The following is a 16444-nucleotide window of genomic DNA, read 5'->3' as shown; positions in this document are numbered from 1 at the left end:
GGAGGGACCCCAGGGTGACTCCAGGCAGCTAAGCTGGAGAGACCTCAGCAGGAGCAATGGTGTCCTTAGCAATGTGCAGTCCAGCGGGAGTCGCCATATTTAGCCCTCCAGAGGCTGCTGTTCATGTGAATTGCGGTGGAGGCTAGAAACATGTCGGTATGAGTGATAATACAGGTATCTGACTTTTGCACCTGTGCAAGATCACTGTGTTGTAGTCTTCATCTCCTGAGTGGAGGAACAACCCCAGCCCCTAGCACCAGGATCCTAACCACCAATGAGCGGTGGCTCCTGAGAGAAGGAAGAGACCCTACGGCTCTGGATCCTGCCTTGGCTACTCAGCTGTGGTATTCCGGCAAGCCCACTGGCTTTGGCTTCCTCATCTCTGAAACAGGGACAGCCCCAGTCCTGGCCCAGCTGACTTCACAGGGTGGCTGTGAGGCTTGATGAGTGTGTGCAGGAGGAAGAGTTGCCAGGGGTCACTGTTGGGTTGTCATCATTGGCAGGGGTGTCCAACAATAAAATTGGGCCACCTCAGCCCCTCTGTGGGGTGATGGCCACCGTGGAGAGCATTGTCTTTGGAGTCAGTACCCAGGCATCAAGCTAGCCAGGTGGCTTTTGTTAGGAATGTGCCATCATCCAGGACCATTCGGTCAGAATGCTGGAGGTGAAAAGGGGGTTCCCAAACATTTCTTTTGAGAAGAAAGCTTTATTGTTTTGTAAAAATACTCACTGGAAAAAGAAAAGTGCAAACCATACTGAAAAACAGATAATAGGGAGAAAAATCTCGAATCTACTAACCCCAAAATGATCACTGTTAAATCTTTACTGAACAGCATTCCAAACATTTCTTTGTGCATATATACACCTTTAGATCTAGGTATATAATTTCACATGATGGGAAAATTCCCAATATGCGGTTTTGTAACTGACTCATTAAACTCGACATGTTGTGGATATTCCGTGCCAACGAATATACATCTGTGGCATCACTTTTTATTAGGGAAACTTTCTAACAAGTTACATACATGTATATATACACGTACATATCCATATATATAGTCCCATGTTCTTATCATTCACTTTCCAACAATTATCAATTTATAGCCAGTCTTATTTCATCTCAGCCCCATCTTTTGTTCTCCCCATTACTATTATTTTTATTGTGGTAAACGTACATAACATAGTATTCACCATTAGTGACTTTTAGCACATCCACAATGTTGTGCAATCATCACTTCTATCTAGTTCCAGAACATTTTCATCACCCCAAAACGAAACCTCATACCATTAAGCAGTCATACCCTATTTCCCCCTCCTCTCTTTCCCTGGCAACCACTAATTTGCTTTCCTCTTCTCTTATTTTAAAGCAAACGTCACCTGCAAACATTTTACTGTGTATCTCTAAAAACAAGGACTCTCTTAAAAGCATAAATCCAAGACTACTATCATACCTGAAATAACAACTCTTTAATATCATCACCTGTTCAAGTATCTAACTATAGTGTCATTTTAATTAGTGTATAATATTCCATTGAATGGATATAGCATAATTTAAACATTTTTTAGCCATTCAGGTTGTTTGCTTGTTTCCCTATTATCAAAAAAAAAAAAAAAAAAAAAACCCACTGGGACAGGCATTTCTGTGCTCACATTTTTTTTTCCCCCCACTGGTGTGATTACTTCCTAGGGGTAAATTCTTAGAAAAGGGATTACTAGGTCAAGTGCATCCTTCCTGTTTTGACATTGTTGCCAAATTATCCTCCATAAAGTTTGTTCCAGTTTACACTCCCGTTAGCAGAAGATGCATGGCTTGGTTAAGGGGAGGTACTCCCTGGAAATATTCGTATGTTAATCCTTTGCCATAGCTCATGTAAAAGTGTTGCTACTCTTCCGCTTGTACAGAAACGCCTGGTCTCACTGGCTCAGGGTCTCGTGGATGCAATTGTAGCTCAAGGCCATCAGTTGATAACTGAATGTGGGAGAAAAATGCCGTAGTGCCCACGGTGACAGCCCACGCGGCCCTTCAGCTCTGGGAGGGCACGGAGCTGTCGGGGAGAGTAATGGCAGCAGCCTGGGAGAGTAGGAAGACAGAAAGCCCTATTAGTGGAGCCGTGCTGGTTCGCAGAGACTCTCATCAGTCTGGAAGCCAGGGAAGCTGGTGGGAGGAAATTGATACTCCATCTTTTGGAGGAGAGGGAGGAAGAGGGAACTGGTGAGAAAAATCATCCTCCGCTATTCACTTAAACTTGATTTCCTACGTTATTAAAAACATTATAGTGACATTAAAGGAAATTTAGAAGAAGAAATGAAAACATTGCCATGATCCCAGCCATTGCCATTCCTTTGGGGCCCCACTCATACCACCCACACACCCACACACAACTGAAATTGTAGCGACCATCAGCACATTCTCCTTTCACTCAGCTTTACAGCATCGGTATTCCAGGCTGTTCTGCAGCCTTGGTTGGCACTTTTTGTGCTTGTTTCTCTTCTGTCAAGAGCTGGGTCACAGTTTTCTTACCCTGCTGTCCTTTGATTGGACAGCTGAGCAGCTCGCAGTTATAACTGTTATAACTATAACGCCTCACTGAACACATCCATTCGTGTAGCTCCCTTCTCTTCTATGACATTTTCCCAGGAAAAGCTGTATTGGGTAGGCGGTGTGGATGGTATTGTGGCTCTTGATTCCATTGTCCTCTAGTTGTTTTCAAGAAGAGGATGAGTACCCCGTCCCCAGGAGGGCACAACATCGTAAAGCATAAGTAGTACAACATGAAAATGATCTAGAAATAATTATTCGTGTACTGGGGGCACATGATCAAACTTTTTTCAGATGGGGTGCATAACCATAACAGTTTGGATGTCTGGCTTGTGGGTTCTTTGAGGACCAGCACCACTTTTTACTCCTCTCGGTGTCCACCACCCAGCACAGAGTGGCATTCCACAGACATTTGGCAAATGCTTCTGCAAGGCAGTCCCAGGCAGCACTGCCACCTGCCATCTCCTGAATGGATGGACATCAGCATTCTCAGGAAAGCGATGCCATCCTGCCTCAGTTGCCTTGGCCTCCGTGCCCTTCCTGGGGTGAACTTGTTGCTGCGGGAGCTAGACAGAAGTGACTCTGCTTGGCAGGAACCCACATCCTGCCCTTCCCTGGGAGAGCCGTAGAAAGAAAGGAAGCACATTTATTTGAAAATATCCCCAGTTCCTTCCCAGAATGAAGTGGAATTAGAGCCGAGGGGACAAAGGAGAAGTTCAGTCTCACACTTGACTGGTGGGGACCCAAGGCAAAAGGACCGTGGCCCCTTTGGTGGTTGGGTGCTCTTTTCCCTGCGAGTAGCTGGTCCTTGCTGCCCGTCCCAGCCCACCTTTGCAGCACTGCCCTTTGCTGTTCCTCTCTCCCTCACGTTCCCTCCCAGCTCCTCTGTTACACAGAAATCCAGCTTATCCCCATTCCTCAGGCTCGCCTCTGCTCTTCAGTATTCTTTTGATCGTCATTTTTCCTTTTAGACGTGTATTCTGTGTGTGCCAGTCAGATTCTCATTCAATATGAAGCAAAAACCCTTAGTCTGTTTGTAGTCTATTTAAAACCAAATGAAGATGCCTGAATTGAATGATCATTCAGGCTGAGCATCCATTCCTCAAGGGGCTCACAGCCCCGGGTGAGCAGAAAGGCATGCTTATTTAGTGTTATTTAAAAACTGCAAGTCACCCAGTATCATTTTCTAGAGCCCAGTGCCAATGCTTTTGCAGTAAATATGCTACAATGGATTCGTTTCCTCTCAGAATTTGGCAAAGTGATTATCCAGTAATAAGTCCGGGGTACATTGAGCCACTAGTGAGTGGCACAGCTGCTGAAAATCTCATGAGTGAGTTTTACTCAGCCGCTACTATGTGTGAAAACCTGACACTTATGAGATGGGGATCAGTGCTGCAGGGTTGTGACTCTGGCATTTTCCACGTTCTGCTATAATGCACCCAGGCCATTTTAATTTGATCCCTTTGGTGTTTGTGGCTCTAACTTGTGTCAAGTCACTTTGTTTCAAGCAACCCAAAAGTAAATGCCATGTAGTAATTATATTTTAATATTAAAAATGTTTCTTTTAGCCCACTAATACATATACATAGGAAAGGAGTGAAAATAGTGCTAGTAATGAAAAGCAGCAGCCCCACTCCCCCACCTTCCTGCATTTGGTTAACTCCATGATTCCTGCCATACCAAGTCATTTGTCCTTTGGCTCAGGCCCCAACCTGAGTTGTGGGTGTGGAGAGGCCAGTGCAGGAGCTCGGGGGCCTCTCGGCGAGGGTGCCCACAGTTCCACCTCTTCACCTCTCCAAGGGAGCCTACACTCCCCAGAGACACGCTTTTTCTGTTTCTTTGTGTGAAATGCCCTTGCAGTGGGTTGAAGCATTCTGACCTTGGGCTGCTTGGAGGGAAGGAGACCCATTAAGGGATGTCCCCCATGTCCTTTCCCTGCACCTAGTTGCTCAGGCTGACAGTGGGCAGTGCTGGGTCCTGTACAGGGCGCATCTGGAGCACCGTCCAAGTGAGTCGGGTAGTCTGTCTGAGAGGGAGGGATTGTTATCTCTTACCACAGAGGAGGACCGCGGTGCCTTGCCCGAGATCACTCTTAGGAAGTGGTGTTGCTGTGATCAACATCTGTCTGCCCACCTAGACCATTGACTCTAAGAAGAGTGCCAAGTGCAGGGCCTGCCACACGGGAAATGCTCAGGAAATGTCCAGGGAATGCATGGTGGCGCCGAAATCCAAACACAAACTTTTGCAGCTTCAAAGCTGTACCTTGCTGCATCCCCGGATGAGAATGTAGTGAGGGGCAGGAACAGGTAAGACTTGTTTTGCTTATTATTTGGTAGGGGACACCCAGGAAGCTGGCCCTGGAGCTCTCTAGGCCACGGCTTGAAAGAATTCATGCAGCTTCCTGAAAGCCCAGGTGCTCTCCTGCTTCCTTGGAATAGCAGCCGTCTTGTTACGTTGAACCTCAGGGAGAGGGAAGTAAAGCATGTGAGTTGGGTTTTTATCAGTTACAGCACTGGTGTCCTTCTGCCTAAAAGCAGCTTGAGAAGATGAGCTGCAATCACAAATTGAATCCTGTCAGAAGAACACCTCTGCCTCCTGCAAAGGTCCTATCCACTTGGGGTGGAGATTCTCCAAGGAATGTGAATGATGGCCCAGCATGGACCATGGACTATGAGCTGGCCTTGTATGGGCTGACTGGGAGTCTTGTCTGCCCAGGGTGGGACAGTGTGGGGGCCGGTGGCCCAAGTGAGCCAGGAGACAGCTGGGCTTTCAGCAGGAGGTGGGAGGTCTGACCACAGGAAGGTGCCGGGCCTTGTGGTCTTGGTGGCTTACAGTGGCTATTGCAGAGGATGTGTGGAGCACGGGGTTTCTTGATGGCCAACCACTCTTTTCTTGTCTAGAATACATATGTTTAAAAAAAATCTTTACTGAGGTATAACTGACATGCAATATAAGCCTATAAAGTATACAATTTGATAACTATTGACATATGTATGCTCCCGTGAAACCATCATCACAATCAAGATAATGGACATATCCATTCCCCCAAAGACTCCCCATGCCCTTTTGTTCTTCCTCTCCAGCCCCTCCCACCTCCCCAGGCAACCACTAACCTGCTTTCTGGCACAATAGATTAGTTTGCATTTTCCAGAATCTTATACAGATGGAATTGTACAGTGTATACTCCTGTTTGCCTTCTTTCACCCAGCCTAACTATTTTGAAATTCCTTCACGTTGTTGCACATATCGCCACTTTGTTTCTTTTCATCACCAAATGGCATTCTGTTGTTGGATGCACCCCAATTTATCCATTGCCTGTTGATGGACATTTGGGTTGTTTCCAGGTTTTGGCTATTTACAGATAGAACTGCTATGAACGTTCGTGTCCAAGCCTTTGTATGGACATCTGCTTTCTTTTCTCTTGGGTAAATACCTAGGAGTGGAATAGCTGGGTCATAGGGTAGATATATGTCTACCAAGAAACAGCCACACTGTCTTCCAAAGTGGTTGTACCATTTTGCATGCCCACCAGCAGTGTGTGAGAGTCCAGGCTGGGAGAGTCAACTGTCCCAGGACAACCTGAGGAAGGTTTGAACACAGGTTTTCTTGCTGGGAAAGATTCACCCTAAGCTAACATCTGTTGCCAATCTTCCTCTTTTTTTCCCCTTCCCTTCCTCCCCAAAGTCCCAGTACATAGTTGTATGTTCTAGTTGTAAGTCCTTCTTGTTCTTCTATGCGAGCTGCTGTCACAGCATGGCTACTGACAGAGGAGTGGTGTGGTTCTGTGCCCAGGAACTGAACCCAGGCCGCCAAAGCAGAGCATGCTGACCCCTAGGCCATCAGGACTGGCTCTGAACACAGGTTTTCTTGATGAAGAAACACTCATTTTGCCTTTTTAAAAATGATTGTATATTTTCTCAGGCACTACAGTGTCTTATGTCCTCTTTCCTTCAAAGAGTAGGGAACCTGGGCACATAATGTCCTATTCATTGGTACCCCGAGGGGAATCGGGGAAGACAGCTCACCGCAGACACAAGTTCTGCCTGTTTTCATTCTGCTGGGGTCTTGAAATACCACATCTCAGAAGCAGAGAGAGTTGTTCAGAGAGCATATTTTTGTCTAAAGGTAAATGAACAACTCTATAATACTGCTGATACCGTTACTCCCCAAATCAGACAAGTTATATGAAATCTTTACCTTTGAGAATGTTTGCATAAGAATGCAATTTATGAAGATTCCTTATTTTGGGAAATAGAAAAACTGTGGCACCTTGATGCAAAATGTGCCTTTTCTCAACCTGGTGTTCCTCACCAACATTGCCCCTGGGCCCTGGGGGCTTCCCAGAGCCATGCCTGTTTTGGTCCACCAGGCAGGTGATGGCCAGGAGAGCTGGAGTCTCAGAAATGTCCATCATAATCATGAGGACTGTATTAATTAAAAGTTGTCTTCAGCGTGTGAGTACCTTTAGAATGACTGTCCCCTCCCATGAAGAGGCTTTAGAAGCAGTATTTTCAGAATTGGCTCAGGTGTCCATGGTCCAGCCCGAGTGGGTAGTCTCACAGAGCCGAGTCTGCTGTGGGTGGAAATCCTGGGTTTTCATTTTTAAAACCAGGATAGCATCTCCAGAAATAGATTTATGTATTTACAGGAATTCACCGATAAAGGTGCCATTCAAATCTCTTAGGGGAGAAGGGACCATTAACAAGTGTATTTTAAATTGTATCCTTCTGGAATTTGTTGTGCAAGGTGTGAAGTAGGTATCTATTTTTATGTTTTCCAAAAGTATATTTAATTTTCCCAACAGAATTTATTCTGTTTTTGAGCACTCTACTGGCCATTGATGTCTTTATCCATCCTGTGCCTGTATCCCACAATTTAATCCCTGTAGCTTTAAAGAATAGTTTAACAGCTGGTAGGATAAATCCTCTCTCATTGTTCTTTAATTTCAAAAAGGTATTGGGATTTTTCTGTGTAAATTTTAAAATCAGCTTTAGTTTCATTTAAAATATTCCCTTGGGATTTTGTTTGGGGTTGCTTTTCAACTGTAGATTAAGTTTTCCTCTCTAACCATGTAAAGTGTGGACCACATTTTGTTCCTTGAATAATTTTAATCATAGATCCGGAGCACCAGTACCTTGCACATATTAGTGCTTAATATTTCTGAGCTAGACAACGTGCTTTCTTGCTAAATTTTATAGAGGTTAGTATTTTTTAAGTTGGTGTAGAATAAATATTTACTCCACAATATTTATTGTTTCTCTGTACCAGGCAGTGCTAGGAGGTGAGGATTTAGTGGAAAACAAAACCAGTCCCTGCTGCCAGGGACCTCACTGCCTGCTGTGGGAGGCAGACAAATCAACAGAAAATCACGGTGGAGTGTGTCCAGTGCTTCACCCTGGCAAAGGAAGCAGAAGGAGAGGCAGCCAGCCCAGTTTGGCGGGTCAGGGAAGGCTTCCTGGCAGAGGTGATGTGTAAGCTGAGACCTGAAGGGCAAGGAGGAATTAGTCTAGTGAAGTGACAGTGAAACAAGTGAAAGTGAGGCCTGGAGGAGGGGGAGAGAGCATGGCTATCCAGGGAGCTAAAGACAGTTCAAGGGTGGCGGGAACAGGGAGAGGTGGGGTGGGGTGGGGTGGGCATGTCCCAAGATGAGGCTGGAAGGACCAGCAGGGGCCAGATAATGGATCAAGAAAGGCCTTCCCAGCCAGATTCTCCACTGGATCCAAGGGCTGCCAGCTGGAGCCTGACACACTCAGCTTTGCTCCTCTGGCTGCAGGGTGGAGAATGTGTCAGAGCAAGGCAGGACTGTGGCTGAGGGGCTAGTGGCTCCAGGTGACAGGTGGCGCTGGCAGGGGGGTTGGCAGTAGGGAAGGGAGAGAAGCATTGGGATTTGAGAGAGCTTCAAGGGGCAGAGCAAAGCTCTTTGTCCTGTTTGTTTCTCATGGTGTCTTCAGTACCAGAGTCCAACCAAACTGGCATCTCAGCTGTGTCACTTTCCCTCCACATGACCTGGGACAAATGATCTAACCCAACCCCCTACCCTCCTCGGCCCCAGTTCCTTTATTTGAAGAATCAGGCTGTTGTGAGGATGTATAAAGTGTCAGCAGTGTGCCTGGCTGCCGGGCCCGTATGGCACCAATACAAGTGACAGTGATAATGATGGTGGTCGGGGCACTTTGATCAGCTGCAACGTGTCCTCTCCTGCTGAGTAGGAAAGGGGAAGGGAAAAGAATGATACCATCTCCTTTTGTCTCCTGTTTCCCCAGTGCCACGTTAATCTCTCTGAAGAATCCCACCCAGTTCCCATGGAATATTTTCCTCCAGCGATAACCCTTCAGTAGAGAGGACCCACCCCTTTGCAGCATGGAGAGCTGGTGGTGGATGGTGTGCTGAGGCAGGCCCTGGCCTCTTAGCTGTATTACGCCCCTTTTACTTGGGGCCCTCAGTCCAAAGGCCAGATGTGCTCTGGAGTGACTGACAAACCAGCCAAGGCCTTTGGTATGATTTAATCTGACAGATTCAAAGAGGAGCATAAAATGATTTTGCTGTGGCTCAGACTTGCAGAGCTCCTGCCATTACACGTCTCCTTTCATGTAAAATTAGATTAGCACTGTAGCTCCAGTATAATGAGTCTCTAATGCCAGGGACCGTGTTAATTAATGAGTTGTAAATGTTGACTTCTGATTCAGAGCTTCTTTGGGGGTGAATAATTAATTTTTAATAGCTTGGGATAAATCTACATGCAATATCATGAAAGGGCAAAAAATGGTGTGCCAGTAGCCTGTTTGCCAGGTATGCCTGGACTCTGTTAGCTGTCTCAGAGACTGTGCTCCAAAGGGAAAGATGACAGGTTTGCTCCTGGGGCTGAGTGATGAAACATCAGCTTTGATTGTTGCACCCTCTTAGAAAGAACTACACTATTTTTAAGCTTGAAAGGAGGCTCTTGGAGGGTTTACTGTGCCTTCTCTGAGATGCATCTTGGAGGTTGCAGGGAGAGACTCTGGAAGGAAGTCCAACCCTGACCAGAAGGGAAGGGCTTGAGCCTGGCAAGCAGGTGGGAACCACTTCCTCGGCACATTCAAAGCCAGGCTTTCAGGCCAGTGAAGTCAGCCTCCTCTTAGAAACAGTCTGACCTATCTTCTTTCCAGGTTGTACGTCTTCCACTGTTTCTAGGAGCTAGTAGCTAACACAAGTGACTGAGGTTTCCTTTCCATTGAGCCCACCAAGTCAGCTCAGATACTTAGGGAGGGAAAAACCAACTTACAGGGCCAGCCCTGGTGGCCTACTGGTTAAGTTCAGCATGCTCCACTTTGGCGGCCCGGGTTCAGTTCCTGAGCACAGACCTACACCACTCTGTTAGCAGCCATACTGTGCTGGAGGCCCACATGCTAAAAAATAGAGGAAGATCAGCATGGATGTTAGCTCAGGACGAATCTTCCTCAGCAAAAAACACAAAACAAAACAAACTTACAGAGCACACGAAAATCAGAAAAAAACCAAAAGAGCCCCAGGACAACCCATTTCAGCTCTGTCTGGTTCACCATGTAGAACAACCATTTGCTTGAGTCCACTGGAGGACCCTAAGGGGAGAGAACTGGTTTGATTGGAGATGATTTGGGTGCAGCCTTTCTGAAAGGCAGCAGCGATGACTAGAAGGTGCACAGACATGAGTTTTAGCCCCAATTGCACAAGGCAGAGTGAAATTTTCTCTAAGAACAGAGTCTGCCCTTGATATTCTTTCTCTGTAACAGCTTTGCTCCCTCCTCCAGTGGAAACTGTTTCCATTTTAGAGTGTAACTTAATTTTATTTTGTGCCATGTTTTTGGGGGTAGGCGGGACATGAATCTCAGAGAGAACACGTGTTGTTTCTTGTGCGCCTCTCTATGCATGTGACAATGGCTGTCATCAGAAAGGAACAGAGTTGAGGGGGCGACTCTCTCTCCATGCTAGAAGGTGACTGGGCTGCAGAAGGTGGAGTGGGTCCCTGGGGTTGGCAGACTTGTAGTTTTGTTGCTGTGGCCCATTGGGTGTGGGCTCCTCGGGCTGGAGGCAGAGGTTGGCTGGATGACGCCCGGGGTTTATTCTCTGTGTCCTCTCAAGTTTCACCCTCAGCCTGCAGGCATTCCAGAGTTCCGGAAAGACTTGCCTATGTAGCCCCATGAAAGTACATGGCACTGCTATTGATTCCCTTTTTAGGGAGAGAGAGAGAGAGAGAGAAGGGGTAGAAAAGATTTGACGACTTGAAACTCCGTCACCTGCTTTGTAGAGCGTTTCCACACACACACACGACCCAATGATGGATTTGGAGGGAGACGGGAACGAGGACAGAGCCAGAGGCTCCATGTTAGTCCTGAGAATGTAAGGAGATCTGTTTGGGGCCTGGATTTGGAGTGTGTGTGTGTGTTTGCTTGCTCTGGTTTCTACTGCTGTTTCCTTTCTTAAACTGTGTGCCCATAGCTTTCAGGCAGTATTTCAACAAGACTCTAAGCAAAATGATAAAAGCAAGCCTGAAGGGATGTAGGAAACTGCATTTTACAAAAAAAAAAAAAAAGAAAAAGATGGGGGAATACTTAATAGGTTAAATTTTTTCTTGTTGTTTGAGTTGTGGTAACTTGCTGAGAATCCACTGGCAAATGTGATTAAGGGTTGTTCAAGACGATAAGCTTTTGGATCAACTATTTAAAAATCAGTTAAGGGATGTTTCTTCTGTTATCTCTATGCTTGCCTCATTGTATCACATGGCTGCCCTGAAACTAAGGGGAATAGGATCTGATGATTGGTATTTGAATTGTTTGCATTGTTTGGAAGGTCTTTGACCGTCAAGGCCGGTGTGATTCCTGTTTCAAACACTGCCCTTATCCAGGTTGCAAGAGCTTAGGTGTATTGTGAGATTCTATATGCAGTTAGTTCTGTCTCCTTATGATATCTATGCCATAGACTTATGAAATATGTTGTCAATCTTAATTCGATTTTGTGGATAGAGAAAAATGAATTATGGAATGGCAGAGCAGTGAGACTGAGAGGGTCACAGTTATCTCCCAGACCAGCGGGAATTTCAGGAGTCTTGGCAGTAAATGGTTTGATTAAGAACCCAGGTAGCCTCCTTCTCTGTCCCCAAATCAATGGGTGTATAGATAGATATCACCAAAATAGAGCAATAGACTCAGAGGGCTGATGATAAAAAAAATCCATAAACATTTATCAAAACAGCAAAAAACTAAGTATTTAGGAACCACGTACAGATGCTTCAATCACTGTGGTTTACATGATAAGAAAGAGTGTGTGAATACAAGTATTTTTTTCATCTGCCAGCTGCAGTATTGTTCACTGAAGAAGCTGAGGTTATAAACCTTCCTACAAATGCTTCCTGCAGACATCTACTTGCAAGCCCGTGGGTAAAAAGTTTGCATTTATATTTTTTAATGAATAATCTCTTTTGGGTTTAATTAGTCATTGTGTCTATGCATGAATCATTCATAATCTGGGTTTGCCACCAACACATGGCAGTTAAAGTAAGATGAATCGAAACTGAATTTTCAAGCAAAATGTAAAATACTCTTTGGCCAATTATCATTGGTTGACAATGTGTTTTATAGAGATAAACATTGATTGGCAGCTGTTATAAGTTTTGGTTTGTCTTCTCGTCTGTTGGGGAGAAAATGAACAATATGAAAAGCACAAGTCTCAGGTATCTATTACACGAGCACCGTGAGGACCCAGAGTCTCTAACATTCCCCAGCCCGCCTGACATCAGAGAGGTGCTCTGAGCTCCTGAAAGTAACATTAATAATCGCTGCCATGTGTGCCTGCTGTGTGCCTGGCATTTGTACGTGCTTGGTGTGTGAGCCTCCAAGTAACTTGCCCACAGTCCCTGAGGTAGTAAGTGGCAGAGCCTAGCTTTGAACCGAGGTCTACCTGACTTCAGGTTCTCTGCCCCATCCTGTCTACCACATTGTCTGAAAACTGAAGGTAAGAGTGATTAAGGTTGTATTTCAACTAAAAAGTTGATCTAAAAGTGATTTAGATTGTACATCAATGTTCATAGAAGCATTATTCACAATAGGCAAAAGATGGAAGCAGTCCTAGCGTCCACCAGTGATGAAGGGATGAACAAAATTTGGCATAGCCATACAATGGAATGTTATTAGCCACAAAAAGGAAGGAAATTCCAACACATGTGACAATATCGATGTTCCTTCTCTCTCATTTTTTTTATTATTAATCATTTTTTTAATTATTTCATTCTCTCTATTCATTCTTGTTTGTACTTTCACTCTTTTAAGAAAAGAGATTATGATATGAATCTTTGATATATTATAGTCTAATTTAAATTAGTACTTTTGCCACTTCCCAAACAATTTAAGAACCTCACATGTTAAATTCCATTTATCCCTTCTCACTCTTCATATTACTGTTATATATTTTACTCATATGTTATAAATGCCACAAAGCATTATGATTGTTGTTGTTTTAAACAATATTTATCTACATTTTAAAAAAACAATTTTGATGTTCTTATCCCTTTCTGCATTTCTTTGCTTCCGTCTAGGACCATTTTCCTTCAGTCTAAAGAACTCTTTTAGTATTTCTTGTGATGCATGTTGGCTGGCAGTGAATTCTTTACTTTTTGTTTTCTATTTTGCCTGAAAACATCTTTATTTCGCCTTAATTTTTGAAGGATCTTTTCACTGGGAATAGAATTCTAAATTAGCAGAGCTTCCTTCCTCCTTCCTTTCCTCCCTCAACCCCTCCTTCCCTCCTTTTTTAAGCTTCAAAGATCCTGTCGTCTTCCCTCTTCTGTATTTTATATCAAAAAGACAACAGTCTTATTGCTTCTTTGAAAATAATGCACCTTTTTTATTTTCTCCAGCCTCTTTTAAGGTTTCTTTCCTCTATATTTGGTTTTTTAGGACTGACTGTAATGTGCTTAGGTAAGGTTTGATCTATAATTCTCCTTCTTGAGGCCCACTGAACTTGTTGAATCTGTGGGCCAATGTCTTTCATCAGATCTGGGAAAATTCATGGCCATTATTTCTTCCATGACTGCTTCTAACCTATATTCTCTCTTCTCTCTTCCTCTTGTGGGACTCGAATTATGTGTATGTCAGACCTTTGGACTATCTCCCACATGTCTTTTATGCTCTGTTCTGTCTTTTCCATCTTTTTATCTCTGGATATTTTCGATTAACCAGGCTTTGACTTCAGTAATCCTGCTTTCTGCTTCACCCATTCTGCTGTGAAACCTATTCAGTGAATTCAATCTCAGATACTATATTTTTAAATCCTAGAATGTCCATTTGATTATTTTTATAGATTTCCAGTACTGTTGAAATGTTCCATCCATATATCCATTTTGTCCCTTTTATCCTTTCTTTTTTTTAACTTATTAATCATAGTTATTTTGAAGTAAAGCTTCTCTCCAATCAAGCTGCTTAGGACACACTAGATATGCCAAATGGCTCTTCTCACTGGCTCTTGACATTTCAGCCATCTGTATTTTTGAAAATTTACATTTGTCTTCTGCAGTGTTTTCTTTGGTTTCCCTAACCGCCCCTGGGCTTCATGTGGGGAGAACATTAAGTCTTTGAGAACTTCCTAGGAGCTGTGAGGATACAAGGCCCCAGATGTCTGGAGATGTGGCTGCTTGGCAACTGCAGAGGGAAATGCTGATCTCCTGGGCTTGGGTCACCCTAACTGAGAGCCCCTTGGTCAGTTAGGGTGACAAGGATAGTATTTGAGGTTGAACTTTTTTGTTTTCCTATTTTTACTCCTTGTATATCACAAGTTTTTAAACACTGTAAACATATTTACAAGGGAAATGACTTATATTAAGCTCAATTAACTACCTAATATTTTTTAAATTCTTTCACTCTCTGTTAATATATATTTTTGTTACTATTTATATACTTATATATAATATATATATATTTTGTTTATATATATATATATATTTGGGGTTAAAAGTATTTTTATTGTGGTAAAATATACATAACATAAAATTTGCCATCTTGACCTTTTTTTCCCCCCCCGAAAACTCAGAGTAGTTGAATAATCTTAAGCATTTTTAAGTGCACAGTTCAGGATTATCAAGTACATTCATATTGTTGTGCAACCATCACCACCATCCATTCCAGAGCCCTTTTTTCTTGTACAAGTGAAACACTATACCCGTTAAACACTAATTCTCTGTTTCCTCCTTCAGCCCCTGACAATCACCATTCTCCTTTCTGTCTCTATAATTTTGATTACCCTAGGTACCTTGTATGATAAGTGGAATCATACAATATTTGTCTTTTTGTGACTGGCTTATTTCACTTAGCATAGCGTTTTCAAGGTTCACCCATGCTGTAGCATGTGTCAGAATTTCCTGCCTTTTTAAGGCTGAGTAATATTCCTTTATATATATATATATCACATTTCACTTCTCCATGCATCTATCAGTGGAGGCTTGGGTTGCTTCCACCTTTTGGCTGTTGTAAATAATGCTGCTGTGAACTTGGGTGTACACATATCTCTTCCAGACCTTGCTTTCAGTTCTTTTGGGTATATACCCAGAAGTAGAATTGACTTGACTATATGATAATTCTGTTTTTAAGTTTTCAAGGAACTGCTATACTGTTTTCCATGGCAGCTGCACCATTTTATATTCCCACCAACAGTGCACAAGTGTCCCAGTTTCTCTGCATCCTCGCTAACACTTGTTATTTTCTGTTTTGGTTTTTTTTTTTTTTTAATAGTACCCATCCTATTGGATGTGAGGTGATATCTCATTGTGGTTTTGATTTGCATTTCTCTAATGTTTGGTCATGTTCAGCAATTTTTCATGTGTTTATTGCCCATTTTTATGTCTTCTTTGGAGAAATGTCTTTTCACGTCTTTTGCCCATTTTTGAATCAGGTTTTTTTTTGTTGTTGAATTTTAGGAGTTCTTTATATATTCTGGTTGTTAATCTTGTATCAGATACATGATTTGCAAATATTTTCTCCTATTCTGTGGATTTCCTTTTTATTCTGTTTGATAGCATCCTTTGATGCACAGAAGTTTTTAATTTTCATCAAATCCAGTTTGTCTATTTTTTCTTTTGCTACCTATGCATTTAGTGTCATATCGACGAAATCATTGCCAAATCCAATGTCATGATGCTTTTTTCCTATGTTTTCTTCTAAGAGTTTTATTACTTTAGGTCTTACATTTAGGTTTTTGATCCATTTTGAGTTAATTGTTGTATACGGTGTTGGGTAGGGTCCAACTTCATTCTTTTGCACATGAATATGCAGTTTTCCCAGCACCATTTGTTGAAAAGACTGTCCTTTCCCCACTGAATGGTCTTGGCACCTTTGTCAAAAAACTATATATGCAAAGGTTTATTTTTGAAGAGCCATTGTGTTTTTAGTGCTAAAAGAGACTGCAAGAATTAGTTGATCCAATGCCGCCTTAATACAGATAAGGAAACTTAGCCCCAAAGTGAGAAAGCGACTTGCCCTGGGTTTCATGGCTAGTGAGTAACAGAGCTAGGAGTCCATCCCCTGCCTGATTTCATATCTAATCTTTTTAAAAGCTGATTGTTAGTTTGCTTTGTTCTTAGATGTCAGTTACTACTTTGGTGAAATCAGTAAATACATTTTCCATTCTGCAGAAAGTGAATTGTGGCTTACCCATCCCCTCACCACTCCTGTGGAGCAGTCACTGGCAGCAGCTGTGTTTTTGAGGCATTACTATGGTGAGAATAGGTTACTCGGCCTGTTCGGTGGGTTCCAATTTGTCCTGCCATTTGGTTTCAGAGTTATTTGAAGGGTTCTGAAAACAGCTATGTAATAACATATGCAGAACGCCTTTTCAGTCTTGTCTTTATCACCCATTGGCAAGGAACTTGTTCTGTGGATTCTGTGGCAGCCTAGAGCCTTTCTC

General features: G+C 43.3%; 1 protein-coding gene across 7 annotated transcripts in view; it reads left to right on the top strand.

The window, feature by feature from the left end:
* The window catches only part of OSBP2 (oxysterol binding protein 2), a 181056-nt gene that overhangs the window by 75046 nt on the left and 89566 nt on the right, over positions 1-16444 (top strand). The window contains exons 1-2 of one of the 7 annotated variants that reach the window (XM_070276213.1): positions 10420-10489; positions 11849-11931. The exons of 5 other annotated variants lie outside the window; for them this stretch is intronic. Coding sequence is in view for 1 of the 2 variants with exons in the window: in XM_070276209.1 (XP_070132310.1) it covers positions 11897-11927 (31 nt within the window). In the remaining variant the exon portion in view is untranslated. Of the gene's footprint in view, positions 1-10419; positions 10490-11848; positions 11932-16444 lie in introns of those variants that run through there. One more of the 7 variants, XM_070276209.1, reaches the window with a different exon arrangement.

The sequence above is a fragment of the Equus caballus genome, chromosome 8 (genome assembly GCF_041296265.1).
Source record: "Equus caballus isolate H_3958 breed thoroughbred chromosome 8, TB-T2T, whole genome shotgun sequence".
NCBI lineage: Eukaryota > Metazoa > Chordata > Mammalia > Perissodactyla > Equidae > Equus > Equus caballus.
This window is presented reverse-complemented; position numbering and strand designations above follow the sequence as displayed.